The sequence below is a fragment of the Equus caballus genome, chromosome 20 (genome assembly GCF_041296265.1).
Source record: "Equus caballus isolate H_3958 breed thoroughbred chromosome 20, TB-T2T, whole genome shotgun sequence".
NCBI lineage: Eukaryota > Metazoa > Chordata > Mammalia > Perissodactyla > Equidae > Equus > Equus caballus.
The window spans coordinates 66,850,243-66,865,041 of NC_091703.1; the positions used below are offsets into that span (position 1 = coordinate 66,850,243).

At 36.0% G+C, this 14,799-nt stretch overlaps 1 protein-coding gene across 50 annotated transcripts in view; it reads left to right on the forward strand.

Annotated features, from left to right (window-relative positions):
• RIMS1 (regulating synaptic membrane exocytosis 1) overlaps positions 1–14,799 on the forward strand; it is a 418,194-nt gene that overhangs the window by 279,035 nt on the left and 124,360 nt on the right. For all 50 annotated transcript variants that reach the window (XM_070244805.1, XM_023625163.2, XM_070244806.1 and 47 more), the window contains 7 exons: positions 2,494–2,540; positions 4,110–4,222; positions 6,114–6,244; positions 6,790–6,961; positions 7,085–7,238; positions 8,209–8,280; positions 14,437–14,593. In XM_070244805.1, the coding sequence (XP_070100906.1) occupies positions 2,494–2,540; positions 4,110–4,222; positions 6,114–6,244; positions 6,790–6,961; positions 7,085–7,238; positions 8,209–8,280; positions 14,437–14,593 (846 nt within the window). The remainder of the gene's footprint in view (positions 1–2,493; positions 2,541–4,109; positions 4,223–6,113; positions 6,245–6,789; positions 6,962–7,084; positions 7,239–8,208; positions 8,281–14,436; positions 14,594–14,799) is intronic.

Consider the following 14,799-nt stretch of genomic DNA (forward strand, 5'->3'; position numbering starts at 1 on the left):
CTTTAAATTTTTGTTGTCCTCATGAATATATGTCCATGCAAAACATACAAGAAAATATAATTATCCTAATTCTCAAAAGACTGAAAATGTATGATCATATATTCCAAAGAATAGTATTAATATATATTAAACTCTAAAATGCCAGCTTATAACAAGTGTAAGTGGTGATGATTAAGAGTAAACATTGAAGACATTTCCAAAAGTATTGTACATTTCCATGCAGATTTTTAAAAATAGCAACACTATATAATTTATGCTAGTTTTACATGACGTGTTCTAGTGCTGAGGTAAATGTGAGGCTGGAAAAGAGGTAAGTAAGTTGGGAAATGAATCAAAAGTACAAAAAATAAAATTTTAAATCAAGCATTATGCACATTGCCAAATACTTTCAAATATATAGTGGTTTAAAAATAATCAGCTAAAATAACATTGATTCATGGTTACTTAAAAAAAACTTAACAGACAATTAAAGTGGACTGGAATAAATTTTCATTATTTTTACTTTTGTATGAAAATAATTTAAAAAGTGATAATCTGCATAGCCAAACCCTAAACTGTCATGGGTTATGGAATTCAAAGCAATATGGAGTACAAAGATTATATTTAAATAACAAACAAATCTAGCATCAACTTTCCAGTTAATAGAGAAATTATTAGATTCCTGGGAGAAGAGTTCAAGCTATATTTAATAATTAGGTTTAATGTAATTCTGTGATTAATTTAAAGCAGAAAGAAAATGTTTATTCATAACTTAGTGCCATAGTGATTCCAAAAATCATTCCAAATAGAACTCATGTGCACATTGATCAACATGGTCTAAGAGATATCAGGCATCTTGAGGTAGTGACCATCTTTGCCAACCTACCAAATACAATATTCTTGACCTTTATGCTAATAGTTGTTATTAGAGCTTTTCTACCACTTTACTTGTGAGTGGAACCAATTAAGAGGGTTTGTGTAAATGTAAAGTGGAAATTCTTGCCTGAAAATACTACTAAAGCAATTAACATTAAATAAATTTTGAATCAAAATTACTTAAAGTTTTTTTTACAATTTCTCCAAAATCCTTCTTTCACAGACACATAAAATCCAAAGCTTACACCTACTCTTAGAGTTCCAAATTCTAATTTTCATAATTGACTTTGAGGCTGATTGTCAAAGAAGTCATACTATCTAAAAAATTATAGTTTCTGAATTTTTAATAATTTATTTTTATTTGCCTAGATTAATTTAGAAGAAGGTAGCAGAAGATAAATAATTGGTTTCTTGGGTCTTAGGTATTGCAAATTAATTTCTTAATTATCATATAAAATATATTTTAGGCAATTTATTAGCTATACAAAAATATATAATAAAATGTGTTTATAAAATACACAACACAGGATGCATTGTCATTTGTAAGAAGTATAAGTTGTAGGTGGTCACGAGAATTACTTTGCACAAAAAAGTGAAAATGAAGAGTCAGGAAAATAATCAGAGGACATCGTTCTTGTTTCTGTTCCTCCTAAAAGTGCAGAGAAAGTAAAAATGAAGTTAGGTTACAAGGTAAGTGGTTAGAAATTCTTAAATAATATTCTAATAATTCCGTTGGTACTAGCTAACACCAGTCTGCTTTAATATGTCGTATTAATACTTGCATATTGCTAATCTCCTTAAATTGATACTAAAATATCTTTGGGAAACCAGAGGTAAAGTAGTTCTATGCAGTACAATTCCCAAGCCGAGCTGGCCCAGGGTTCTTAAGGTTGCAGTGGATAATGGATTAAGCTGAGGTTATACAAATTTTTGTTCAGAGTAATTTGAGAGTGTGACAGGAATGAGTGTTCTCATGACTCACTTTCTAATCATACAGTAAATGCCATATATCTAGCTAACTTCAGTATAGAGATACGAATCTCTATATAGGGTTATATATGTGCATATTAGTTATATATTCACATATATAAAATATTTTGGCTTTTTCGTTGCAAGCTTGAATCATTTTTAATTTCCAAAGCGATCCATCCTTTTCCTTTTATTAACTCTGCCCATGACATTCACCGTATTGTTCTATCATCGAGGTGTCTCCATCCCCTCCATTCAGTAAACTCTTTCAGATGTGTTTGTAAAGCATATTACTGATTTGTAAAATACGTGTCATTTTGATTTTCTAGAATTGAAGTAAAATATTACCTTTTAACATTTTTTATTTCCAAAACCTGCTGTTTTGGTAGTAAAAATATTGTGGTAATTTTAGCCACAATATTAGTCTGATTGTTGTCATGTTAAAGTGTTTTGCTATTAAATCTATAAAAACTTATTTTTACTGCAGTTTTTTTTTGTGTGGTGTTTGACATTCATGCACATTAGTAATTGCCCTGGTAGTAACTCTCGTTCATTTCCACACCTGTAAAGACCCAAAAGGATTTTGACAGCACTGAGTAAAGTGTGGCTATGACTGCCTCAGGCCGGTGATTTAGCTCATGGGTTTTCACTAGACTCTGTTTCTTTTAGTGACATTCCACGGATTCCTGAGAGCTCCCATCCTCCACTGGAGTCCAGTGAGTATATGATTTCTCTGTTATTATACATATTGAATGAAATTGAAGCATAAAGATTGACCATGTTTAGTTACTTGTTGTAAATGAGCTGGTATTACTATTCTAAGCTTATCTCCAGTGATATCAGAAGTTGGCAACCATGTCAATCATTGGAAACCCATGCGAGTTCTATGTTACCTAGTAATCTACTTGCTGTGCATAAACATTTATTGCGGTACTGGTGATTCAGTTTGGTTGGTGATTAGCTGAGTCTCATGAGCAGTCTTCAGAGGGAAGTAGGCACATTAGCAGATAATTTTAATGCAGTGTAACGGTGTCAGGCATGATCATGGAAGTGAGTGGCTGGAGCAGAGGTGAAGTTCAGTGGACTTACAGGAGTCAAGGGACTGGAGCTGGAGGATTGCATTATCTACATCAGGTTCTGCCTACCTGCTAGAGATGAGCCCAGATTTGGTTTTAAGCTGTCTGGTAACCAGTATAAAGAAGGAAGCGAGACCAATTGTATGCTGTTGGTACTATTTAAAAATAAACTGCTATAGTATTAGAAACAAACTGATTATTAGAAGCAGCAGTGTTCTTGTACTGAGACCCAAAGAAAAAATTACCTAGGATACTTGATAAAAGAGACATAGTAACAAAGAATTTTATAGCCCTGTTACTTATAGTTAAAAGTCTTTGGAGGGCCCGGAATGATACTGTGTAGTTTAATTTAGAATTAATTTACACATATAGAAAAAAACGTGACATACCCTCAGGCAGCGGTCCATAGATAGTATTTTCTCAGTGAAGCTAAGGTTTGAATGGGTGTTGAGTTCAAGGTTATCCTTGGTAGGGTGATAGCACTCCACAGACATTCTGCACGCTGATTCTGTCAGGGTTCAATTTAACAGTGATCTGGGAAGAGAGACCTTTCATTTACAAAAGGAGGAGGAGAGCCTCATTGAGTGGCCCAGTGGAGAGCCAGCCTCCTCCACGTGAAGGTGATTCAAGGCACTTATGCTGGATCACTAGAGATGACATTCTCATACCTTCAAGAGACTCATTTATAAGATCAAAACTGAGACAGGTGGTAAATCTTATTTTAAAACAGTGATTAATTCCAGGCTTAGATGTGGCTCATAAATTATATTATGCCATGCATTCATTTTAATGTCAGGAAGTACAGTTCCTGATAGATGATCCTGTAGCCAAGATAGTTATCGTAAGGGGTGCCATCTTTCTTATCACTAAACGCCTGAAGCCTTTACCTGTCTGTGAGGTTATGCGAGAGCCTAAACTGCATAATGCCTTCCAGAAATGTAGAAAATCACACTGACAAATTGAAGCAAATAAATACAATGTTTGATTTTATCATGTTAAATACCTTTAAAATAGACAAGCAGAGAAGACAAAATGATAACTTTCCATGACTATCCTGTTGAAAGTAGGTTCTAATGTTATTGATGGTAATGCATTATGGTTTTCTGCTAATAACAGATGCATTTATATTTTATAAGAAAATATTTATTCCACACATATGTTACAAATATGTTACTAAAAAATTATTTAATTTTTTTTTTCTCATTTTAGGTTCAAGTTCCTTTGAATCTCAGAAGATGGAAAGGCCTTCCATTTCTGTTATTTCTCCCACGAGTCCTGGAGCCCTAAAAGATGCCCCACAAGTCTTGCCAGGGCAACTTTCTGTATGTACTTTTGTACATGTTGGTGACCTCTAGGATTCACTCCCTGTTCTGAGTCTTTCTTTGAAGTCTGTGATGCATTTGTAGTCATTAACACCATGACCCACTTCATCAATTTTTCGTGCGGTTATTTATTATTCTTTCATTTGTATGTTTATTTGGAAATATTTATTGAGTGCCTACAGCATACCTGATGTTCTTAACATTACATGATAAATGATAACAAAAGTAAATACAATATCCATTATTCTTTGTGTGCTATGGAAAAGCTTCTAAGGTAAGCGGTCAGTTAGACATAATAAGCTTAGAAAGTCATGTTCCATTTACCTAAGAACCCTATGAGCCTGGAGCCCGAGAAACTTAAATTTAAAATATTCTTCTTAACTACTTAAGACATTTAGTGGAACTCTTCATTGCTGACATCACTCTGAAAAAGCTCCAGTTTTCCTCGCCACTGCCTTGTCTGTGGCTGGGGAGAGTGGAGTGAAGAACGAAGGCTAGAACTGGGATGGAAGCCACATGTGTGTAGATCACTGTAGATCACAGGACATTCGTATCAATAATTAAGAGAAAATCATGCATCGAATTATTCTATAAATAGTTGATCTTTTGCTCCTTTGGTCATGTGTGGATTTCTATAGTCTGTTTTTGCTGCTCTTTTCTTGGTTTTAATTAACCAAAGAAGATAACTATAAGCTTGCTGTTATTTTTTAAACCTTTCTTGGTTTTAACTTCTATTTTTAGTAGATTGAATTTCTTTGTATATAGTCTCTTGTGTTTATTTTCCCTGCTCTGCCATCTTTTTTTCACTGTGTGTGTGAGTCTCTCACCTTCTCCACCTGTATGTAGGAGGGGTAAAATCCATGTGGTTTTATGAAAAACACATCCCTAGATGTGTTAGAGATGTGGATTCATACAGCTCCAGTTTGAATCCCTAATCTTCCCCTTACTATTAAAGGCCAATCGCACATTGAATTAGCTTATTTTGTTACAATGACTCTTAAAGGTGTTCCAGTGTATAGCCATAAAAACTTATGCTCATAGTTCTAATTCAACCATAAAACCAAAACTAGCTTATAAATTGAAAAAAAAATCAAATGAAGTTAACGTTGTCTGCTGCCAGCACGAATACTGTATTGGCTGCTGAACTTTGGTTTCAGGAGTCTGACAGTGTTTCAGCGCACCATTTTCCCGTTTTCTTTATGCACGCTACTGTGACGTCTTTGTGGCAATATCATCTGGCCTTCCTGTAGTCTGAAGGCATCATTTACGTATTGCTTAATTCCATTGTTCTTTTCCTCTTCTCTCATGAAAATTAACCTGTAATAAGTTAATTATAAAAATTAAGTGAGAAAACATCCTCGGAAACAGCATTCCTTGGTGTCAGGCAGCCCACAGTGAACCTGGTCCTCCATGTCTTCCAGATCTTTCATCTGTGTTGTTCCTAACATCAAACCTCATTTTATTTCAGCAACAGGTGGTACTATGAAATGCATTTAGCCACAATATAATCATTAAGACAATTATAATCACCAAACAGTTGTGTTTAGCATTTAAAAACAAGGATAACTATTTTAATATCCCCCTCTTCCCTTAGTTTTTTATAGAATTTTCATTATTAGTTTTATTTCATAACATGCATGACATAAGAGAGTGTAAATTAACACTGTGGGCCTGCCATCTCTAAGTCACATGTAAAATGCATGAACAGAGAAGCCATATTCTAAATGGTTATGCTTTCAAGTTGATAACGCTTTTCAGAAATAATATCTGTAATTCAGTTGTATTGCAATTTAAAATTTTTTCTTCAAAAATAATTTTAGTATTTTGTTTGGTAAAATTATAAGACCTCATGGTTTTTACAAATACTGATTCCTTTCTGCATTGCTCTTAGGTGAAGCTGTGGTATGACAAAGTGGGACACCAGCTGATTGTAAATGTTCTACAAGCAACAGATCTACCCCCTAGAGTAGACGGGCGTACCAGGAACCCCTATGTCAAAATGTATTTTCTTCCAGATAGAAGGTAGTGAATAATTTTAGAAAAATATGCAAAAATCTTTACTAATAAGAAAGGTAGAATTTTCTCTCCTGGGATATAGTTTTATTTATTTTTTAAAGCTTTATTGAGGTCTAATTAATATACCAAAAGTTCCACACACTTAATATAGACATTTTGATGAGTTTGGACGTATAGTTTTAAAACATAATACATAATTCTCTATGAGGGAATAAACTACATTATCCCTGAAAAAAAAATCCCTCAAGCAGCAGATTTCTTTGAAAATGATCTGCCAGTTTTAAATTTTCACTCCCTTGTTTATTTGTCTATCCTTCTTTGACAGTGGCATCATTTAGAATGTCTCTGTGCATGAGCCTAGACTCCTGACCACTGCTCACATCATAGTTAAAATTAGAATACTCTCAAACCCAGAGTAGTTAGATTTTCATATCAAAACTTATGAATTAAACATCGTAAAAATCCCAGTAGCAGGATTACATGTCACTGTAGCTGGTGGCAGCCTGTGCTTGCTTTTGCTTTTTTGTTTATGAAACATACTTATTTTTCAGTGATAAAAGTAAAAGGAGGACCAAAACTGTAAAGAAAGTGCTGGAACCAAAATGGAATCAGACGTTTGTCTATTCCCACGTGCATCGCAGAGACTTTAGAGAGCGGATGTTGGAGATCACCGTGTGGGATCAGCCGCGAGTGCAAGAAGAAGAGAGTGAATTTCTTGGTGAGGTGAGGTGTCTGGGAAGATGCGAGTCGGCGCTCGGTGACGTTTCTGCGCTCTGTGTTAATTCCAGTCGCTCTTGCGCATGTTTTGGTAAAGGTGCTTGATTTAACTTGAGACCTGCCTTCCAGATCCTCATAGAGCTGGAGACGGCCCTTCTAGACGATGAACCACATTGGTACAAACTGCAGACACACGATGAGTCTTCGCTACCTCTGCCGCAGCCCTCGCCTTTCCTGCCAAGGCGGCACATCCACGGGGAGAGCGCCAGCAAAAGACTGCAAAGTGGGTCCAAGGCCTTCTAGTAACCGGAAGTAACTGTGTTGTAATGATATAATTAGACATTAACATTCCAGATGTTTTTGGAATGTTTATTAAAGATCGAAATATGCAAAAAATATTCATGTATATAACTATTGTCTACATTTTCCCAATGAAAGTAGGGTATGTATATAGTAGAGTAATTCCAGAGCTGAAGGTTAAAAACTCTGAATTACAGTTCTTTGCCCAATAGTGATTGAGTTGTTGGTTGATTGACTGATAGAGTAACTTCTGTCATTATTGATGGGTTGGTACATATGAGGTTTTAATAATTTTATAGTTCCTGGATATTTTTAGCATTATTATTCATAAGAAACATTTTTAAAAACACATTGTAAAGTACATTTGTTGCTATTCGTCTGGTAATTGGGAAAAACAGTGTTTTTTTCTGTAGCTATTCATTCATTTTTGACTTAGGACTAAATCTCTGATTGAACAGCTGAAACTTAAAAGTTTCATTTTGGTAACTTGGAACCAAATTGTTTTCCTCATATAATTGAATATTTTATGTTAGTGCTTCTCTGATAAGTCATTTCCTCAAAATTAATATTTAATGCAGTATAATGGCTAATTTTGAAGGCTAAACATAAATATTTTACGAAGACCCGGGTGCCCTTTCAGTAATAGGACCTCAGTAGAGCTGCAGCCGAGGAAGGACTCTGTGAACGTTGCCCTCAGCCCATCTTCCCCAAATGCAGAGGAGGGCACTTCACTGGGTGGAAAATAGTGGACACATTCACTACAGGCTCTTAGTGTGAGATGTCAGTTAAGGAATAATTTGAAAAGTCGAAATCTAGTTCAGTATTTACTTTGTGTTATTCTTGCTCAAAAGTAATGGTAGTAATATAATTAGCTTTAAAAGAACATGTGACCGTGTCCTTTACATCTCGTGACCAGCCAGACACAGAGGTCTCTGTTTGCCTTTGTTGTGCAGGGTCTCAGCGCGTCACTGATAGCGACATCTCAGATTATGAGGTTGATGATGGTATTGGCGTGGTTCCCCCAGGTGCGTGGTGGGCGCGCAGCTCGCTTCACTCTGCTTCTGTGTTCGCTTGTGCCGTCAGTTTCCAGATGCTCTGGGACACTGACGTGGAGATCTGAAGCACAGAGAAATCAGTATTATATTATTCCATGGTGACTTGTGTTCCAAATTATTAAGAAAGTATGAAATGCATAGTAATTGTTCATTAACATCCCTGCTTGTGAAATTTAGTCAGCTTCTTCCTTAGACGCATGGCTAGCCAGGTTAAAAGTCATTATTTCACAATGCTCTGAGCATCAGTGAACATACGAATTTCATTTTGAAAGGATATGGTTAATTTTCTTAAATGGAAATTCGATTCTCCTGTGTTCTGTATTGTATGTCTGTGACCTCCCTCTGTTTCTGAGATGATGTCGCCTTCCATGGAATATCCTGAGAAGGGTGCATGGCAGGGCGCACAGGTGCATGTGGCATGGCTTAACTCCTAATGCTTCTGTGCTGTGTTCACCGCTGATTGTACCTAGAATGTCATGTGTATGTTTTAAAGAAGGAAATGCTTTAGAAAGATTCAATGCTTGTTTCAAGTCAACATCTTTCTGCCATTGTATAAGTTAGTAAAATTTTGAGGATGTTGTGCAGTTCAAATCTGTTTCTCATCTGACTCTTTTGTCAGAAAGTGAAGGCTTATTTTATTGGCACCAATCCTGTACTATTTCCTTGATTTACTAATAAAAAGTAAGGAAATATTCAGATAAGAAGAAATTGAAGAGAAAATCTTGGGACATATAAATATGAGTTATTAAAGGCTTTCCTCTGGGACCATGTTGACTTATGTCCCCGTAATTTGTGTAGTTTCTCAGATGGGAATGCACTGAACTCAAGGGCAGTGATTTTGGTGAAGTCAGTAGACATTCCACACCATCGGCTAAGTTCACAGTTTGGAGGGACATATATACAATTTCCTTAAAACTAGGAGAAAATTATGGAGAGTTCTCTAAAATTAGGTTTCATTTGCTCCCTGTAGCTCAGCGAAAATTATTATTTAATCACTGTGTGAAAGTACAAATATTCTTAAAACAGTAAACCTGCTGCTGTGCACATCTGCATACTTGGGTATTACTCTTTGATATCAGACCATCAGTGAGAGTTTTAAATAGTAGTGGAGAATATCTTATATTTTGCTTTCTGTTTTTGTTTATTTATAAAAAGATCCTAATAACTAGACACATTCTCCACAGATGCTTTCACAGAAAATTTAGTAGAATATTGGTTTTTATGAAATTGCATGAGGAAAAGTGATACTACATCATACCCATTGGCATGTTTAAATAGGAATCAGATGATTCCTGGTAGGGAGGGCGTCAGACCTTTCTGACAAGTATCTTGGCTGTTAACCAGGCTCAGCGTATGTTGTTACTGACTCATCTCAACAGAGATCACTTCGTGAGAGCTTCTCACATTGTATTCGCCGAAAATTTCATATATTTTATTATTATTATTTATTTTTCATTAAGATTATGATAGATTACAACCTTGTGAGATTTCAGTTGTACATTATTGTTAGTCATGTTGTGGGTACACCACTTCCCCCTTTGTGCCCTCCCCCCACCCCCCCGTTTTCCCTGGTAACCACCGATCGGTTCTCCTTGTCTATATGTTAACTTCCACCTATAAGTGGGGTCATATAGAGTTCGTCTTTCTCTGTCTGGCTTATTTCACTTAACATAATACCCTCAAGGTCCATCCATGTTGATGCGAATGGAACAATTTGGTCCTTTTTTATGGCTGAGTAGTATTCCATTGTGTATATATACCATATCTTCTTTATCCAGTCGTCAGTTTCTGGGCATTTAGGTTGGTTCCACATCTTGGCTATTGTAAATAATGCTGCAATGAACATGGGGGTGCATGGGACTCTTGGGATTGCTGATTTCAGGTTCTTAGGATAGGTACCCAGTAGTGGGATGGCTGGGTCATAGGGTATTTCTATTTTTAACTTTTTGAGAAATCTCCATACTGTTTTCCATAGTGGCTGCACCAGTTTGCATTCCTACCAACAGTGTATGAGGGTTCCTTTTTCTCCACAACCTCTCCAACATTTGTCACTTTGGGTTTTGGATATTTTTGCCAATCTAACGGGTGTAAGGTGATATCTTAGTGTAGTTTTGATTTGCATTTCCCTGATGATTAGGGATGATGAACATCTTTTCATGTGTCTCTTGGCCATACTTATATCTTCTTTGGAGAAATATCTGTTCATGTCCTCTGCCCATTTTTTGATCGGGTTGTTTGTTTTTTTGTTGTTTAGCTGTGTGAGTTCTTTGTATATTATGGATATTAATCCTTTGTCGGATAAGTAGCTTGTAAATATTTTTTCCCAATTAGTGGTGTGTTTTTTTGTTTCAATCCTGTTTTCCCTTGCTTTGAAGAAACTCTTTAGTCTGATGAAGTCCCATTTGTTTATTCTTTCTATTGTTTCCCTCATCTGAGGAGTTATAGTGTCTGAAAAGATTCTTTTGAAACTGATGTCAAAGAGTGTACTGCCTATATTCTCTTCTAGAAGACTTATTGTTTCAGGCCTAATCTTTAAGTCTTTGATCCATTTTGAGTTTATTTTTGTGAACGGTGAAAAAAGAATGATCGATTTTCATTCTTTCGCATGTGGCTGTCCAGTTTTCCCAACACCATTTGTTGAAGAGACTTTCTTTTCTCCATTGTAGGCCCTCAGCTCCTTTGTCGAAGATTAGCTGTCCATAGATGTGAGGTTTTATCTCTGGGCTTTCAATTCTGTTCCATTGATCTGTGGACCTGTTTTTGTACCAGTACCGTGCTGTTTTGATCACTGTAGCTTTGTAGTATGTTTTGAAATTGGGGATTGTGATGCCTCTGGCTTTGTTTTTCTTACTCAGGATTGTTTTAGCAATTTGCGGTCTTTTGCTGCCCCATATGAATTTTAGGATTCTTTGTTCAATTTCTGTGAAGAATGCCCTTGGGATTCTGATTGGGATGGCATTGAATCTGTAGATTGCTTTAGGTGGAATGGACATTTTAACTATGTTTATTCTTCCAATCTATGTGCATGGAATGTCTTTCCATCTCTTTATGTCGTCGTCAATTTCTTTCAAGAAAATCTTGTAGTTTTCATTGTATAAATCTTTCACTTCCTTGGTTAAATTTATCCCAAGGTATTTTATTCTTTTCGTTGCAATTGTGAATGGGATTGAGTTCTTGAGTTCTTTTTCTGAAAATTTCATATTTTTTATGATGAGGCAGTGCAGTCAATGAATGAATTAATAAATGGCCAATTCAATAAATATGTACTAAAAGGGTGAGTTTCTTCTCCTTTCCCTGAGAAATCACATGGACAGCAGCCAAAATGGGAGGCAGGGGACCCACGGCACTTGGGTTCCTTCTTGGAGATCACCAAAAAGCCCTGAATCCTAAATAGATGCAGGTTCCATTCTGAAATACACCACCTCATGGTGTTTGCAAACATATGCAATCTCTCGTATCAAAAAGAAGCAGTGCCTAAATTGTCACTTAAAATAATACTCATTTTTATTTGGCATTTAAAATGTAATGAGGCAAACTTTTAATAAAATGCAACCAATAAATTATATAACCAATAAGTAATATTTTATGTTCCAGAGTCGCTCCATAAATTAATAAAGGACATAATGCAATTTAGTTATATTTTCCAGGTGTACTCTTCATTGATCCAAATGAGTATATGGCGGCTTCTAAAGATACGTATGTGTGGCAATATAATATAGCAAGTCACATAGTGATACACAATGCATTTTAAAGAAAGGGGAGAGAGGAGGAATTGGTAAAATAAGGGCAGGAAGCTAAAATAAAGCGAGGGATAAGTTAATAAACAGCCATGTTGGTACATTGCTGTGTACTTTTAGAGGCTGGGGACAAAGTTGCTTCTGCTTTCTGCAGCATCCACAGGAAGAGAGAAGAGTTTCCTGCTTTTGTTCGTTTCCTGAAGAAGTTCGGGAGCCTCGTTTAGATGTTCTCCCACAGCCAAACCTTACATTTCCGCTACCTTGACTTTTCTAGAATCACAGAGCTCTGAGCTCTTGTCTGATGTGTTTCCCACCTTTCCCCACTTGCAGATCTACGGTTCCGAGGGCAGTCGAGAGACCTCTGGAGCTACATTTTATTAGCTCAGTAGTTATCCTAAGCTTATTGTTATTTAAGATAAATGAGTAATTTTAGCTGCTTAAGAAGAATAAAAATAACTATGTACAGAGTGGCCTATCTGAGGTGAGGCATCTGACAACCTCAACTTTTCAGAGAATTATTGCAAATTGAGAAAATGGAAAAAAACTGCTACTTCTAACTCTGAGCCACTGGGAACATTGAGATGAGCATGAAGTCGCAGTTCCCTGCCATCTTTTCCAGAAGGTAGAGTACATGTTGTCGACAATAAATTACACATAATGTGAAGAAAGCCAGATTAATGTAAAAAGCACAGAGTTATGAATGCATATTAGGATAGGGTAAAAAAAGACTTTAATTTATATGTAAACACAAAGAACCCAAGAAAAAAATTAACTATACCCTTTTAACGGCAAGATGCCTAAATTCTCTAAAAGTTCTTTCATAATAATTAATTATACCAAATCTTAAACTTCTATTTACATACCTTGAATATCCACTGAAATCTTGAAATGGTGTTCCCAATTCAATATTGACCTTCCGTGTTTATTCTCTAATTGATACCAAATGTTATTAAATGATACCAAATGATAATTTAAAATGTTTAATTAATTCAGACCTTGAATTAATTATCTTTAATAATAGCCACCATTTTTTAAAATAAGCTGTGAAATAAATTCGTTACATGTAAATTAACTTTGTCTCTTTCTTGACCTAATAATTGCAATTTATACATCTGAACAACAACAAAACCTCAAAATAATAGCTTAATTCCTATTACTTTTGTTATAAAATGAAGTATCTGAAATTATAACATTTATGGTTATATCACTTGGTCATTGTTCTGATGTATTTAGAGAGTGGCAAAGTGGTCGAGGTTCTTTGCTCCCAATATTGTCAAATTGCACTTTATGAAATGTTTAAAGACCTTCCTTATGCTTTAAGCTTAGTCACGAGATCATAAAGTTACAACAGATGAACTGTTGGGGAATTAATGATCTTAACCATACTTTTAAAAACAATGTGAGAGTTATCAGGTAAATAAATGACAACAGTTCCGGCTGCCCAATCAAATTTTGTGTGTTTGTGGTTCATGTACATTTTATATAGTTGTAAATATAGTTATCTTTCCTTTGGCCACAGAATTTTTTATTTTCCTTCCGATAATAGCAAACAGTGACCCTTGTTAAAAAATTTTCGTTAAACTGTTACTATGGATTTGAGATTATCTTAAGTAAATCAGAGATGATATAAACCTTTTTACTTCAAGGGAGAATGACTTTTAGAATTTATTTTTAATTGCAACTATGTTAACTGTGTTAATTATGATACTAATTAGCATGTTTGTGGGACGGTCTCCAGTGTCTGGGATAGACTCCATGGTTAGTTCTTTTTCTCTGCGTTCTTGCCACGGTCCTCTCACTCATGCAGTGTTTTCACTTGAAAATTGCAGTATTATCTATGGTTTGCAAAATTCGCAATCAGTATTTGTAATAGTGAAAATCTGGTACTCTTCTTTGTTAATTAAAATTGGTGTGATACCATTTTCATTTTCTTATTAGTGAAGCTATCTGAAATCCAACTTATGTAATTTATCTTTTGGAAGAAAAATTAAAATAACATATAAAGAGACACCAAATTTCTAAGCGTTGACTTTGTATAAACTATAGTTCACTGTCAAGTGCTTGATTTGTGCTGCTGAAAAGTCTCTAACTCGTTCATTCTTTAAATTAAAATGGCATCACAAGTCATCATCCCTTCTGAGGTCTCAACTGTCGTATTTGTGTCCGTCATCTCCATGCTGCCTCTGAGCCCAGCGGTAGTCTGCTCTCAGGCATGTGTGTGACACACTCTGTGCGTCTACTGACTTACCGAGAGAGTCCTGGGAACACTGATCGCATGGCATTGAATCTTAGTGGGTCAATGGCTGCTTTAGATATCGTTTGACACCTCCGCATGCATGTTCGCGTCATACAAGAACACTGACTGACGCTGTGTGTCTGTTCTCACCAGTGGGTTACAGGTCTAGTGCTAGAGAAAGCAAACCTGCGACGTTAACTGTGCCGGAACAGCAGAGGACCTCGCATCACCGCTCGCGCTCCGTGTCTCCTCATCGCGGCGGTGACCAAGGCCGGCCGCGCTCCCGTTTACCAAATGTGCCATTACAGAGGTAAGCTTTGAGGTGCCCCAGTGCCCAACACGCCTTTTTCTTGTGATACAGTGTAAACGGCCACAAGGCTCTAACTGAAATGAAATCGTGGTTTAGTCAATCAGGTTCTTTTTTTCCAGAATCATTTGTAGGCAGAATGCCTTTGTGTTCATTGCCCAACCTAGGCAACATTCTTTTCTTTAATCTCAAGAAATTTCCTGGGAGTG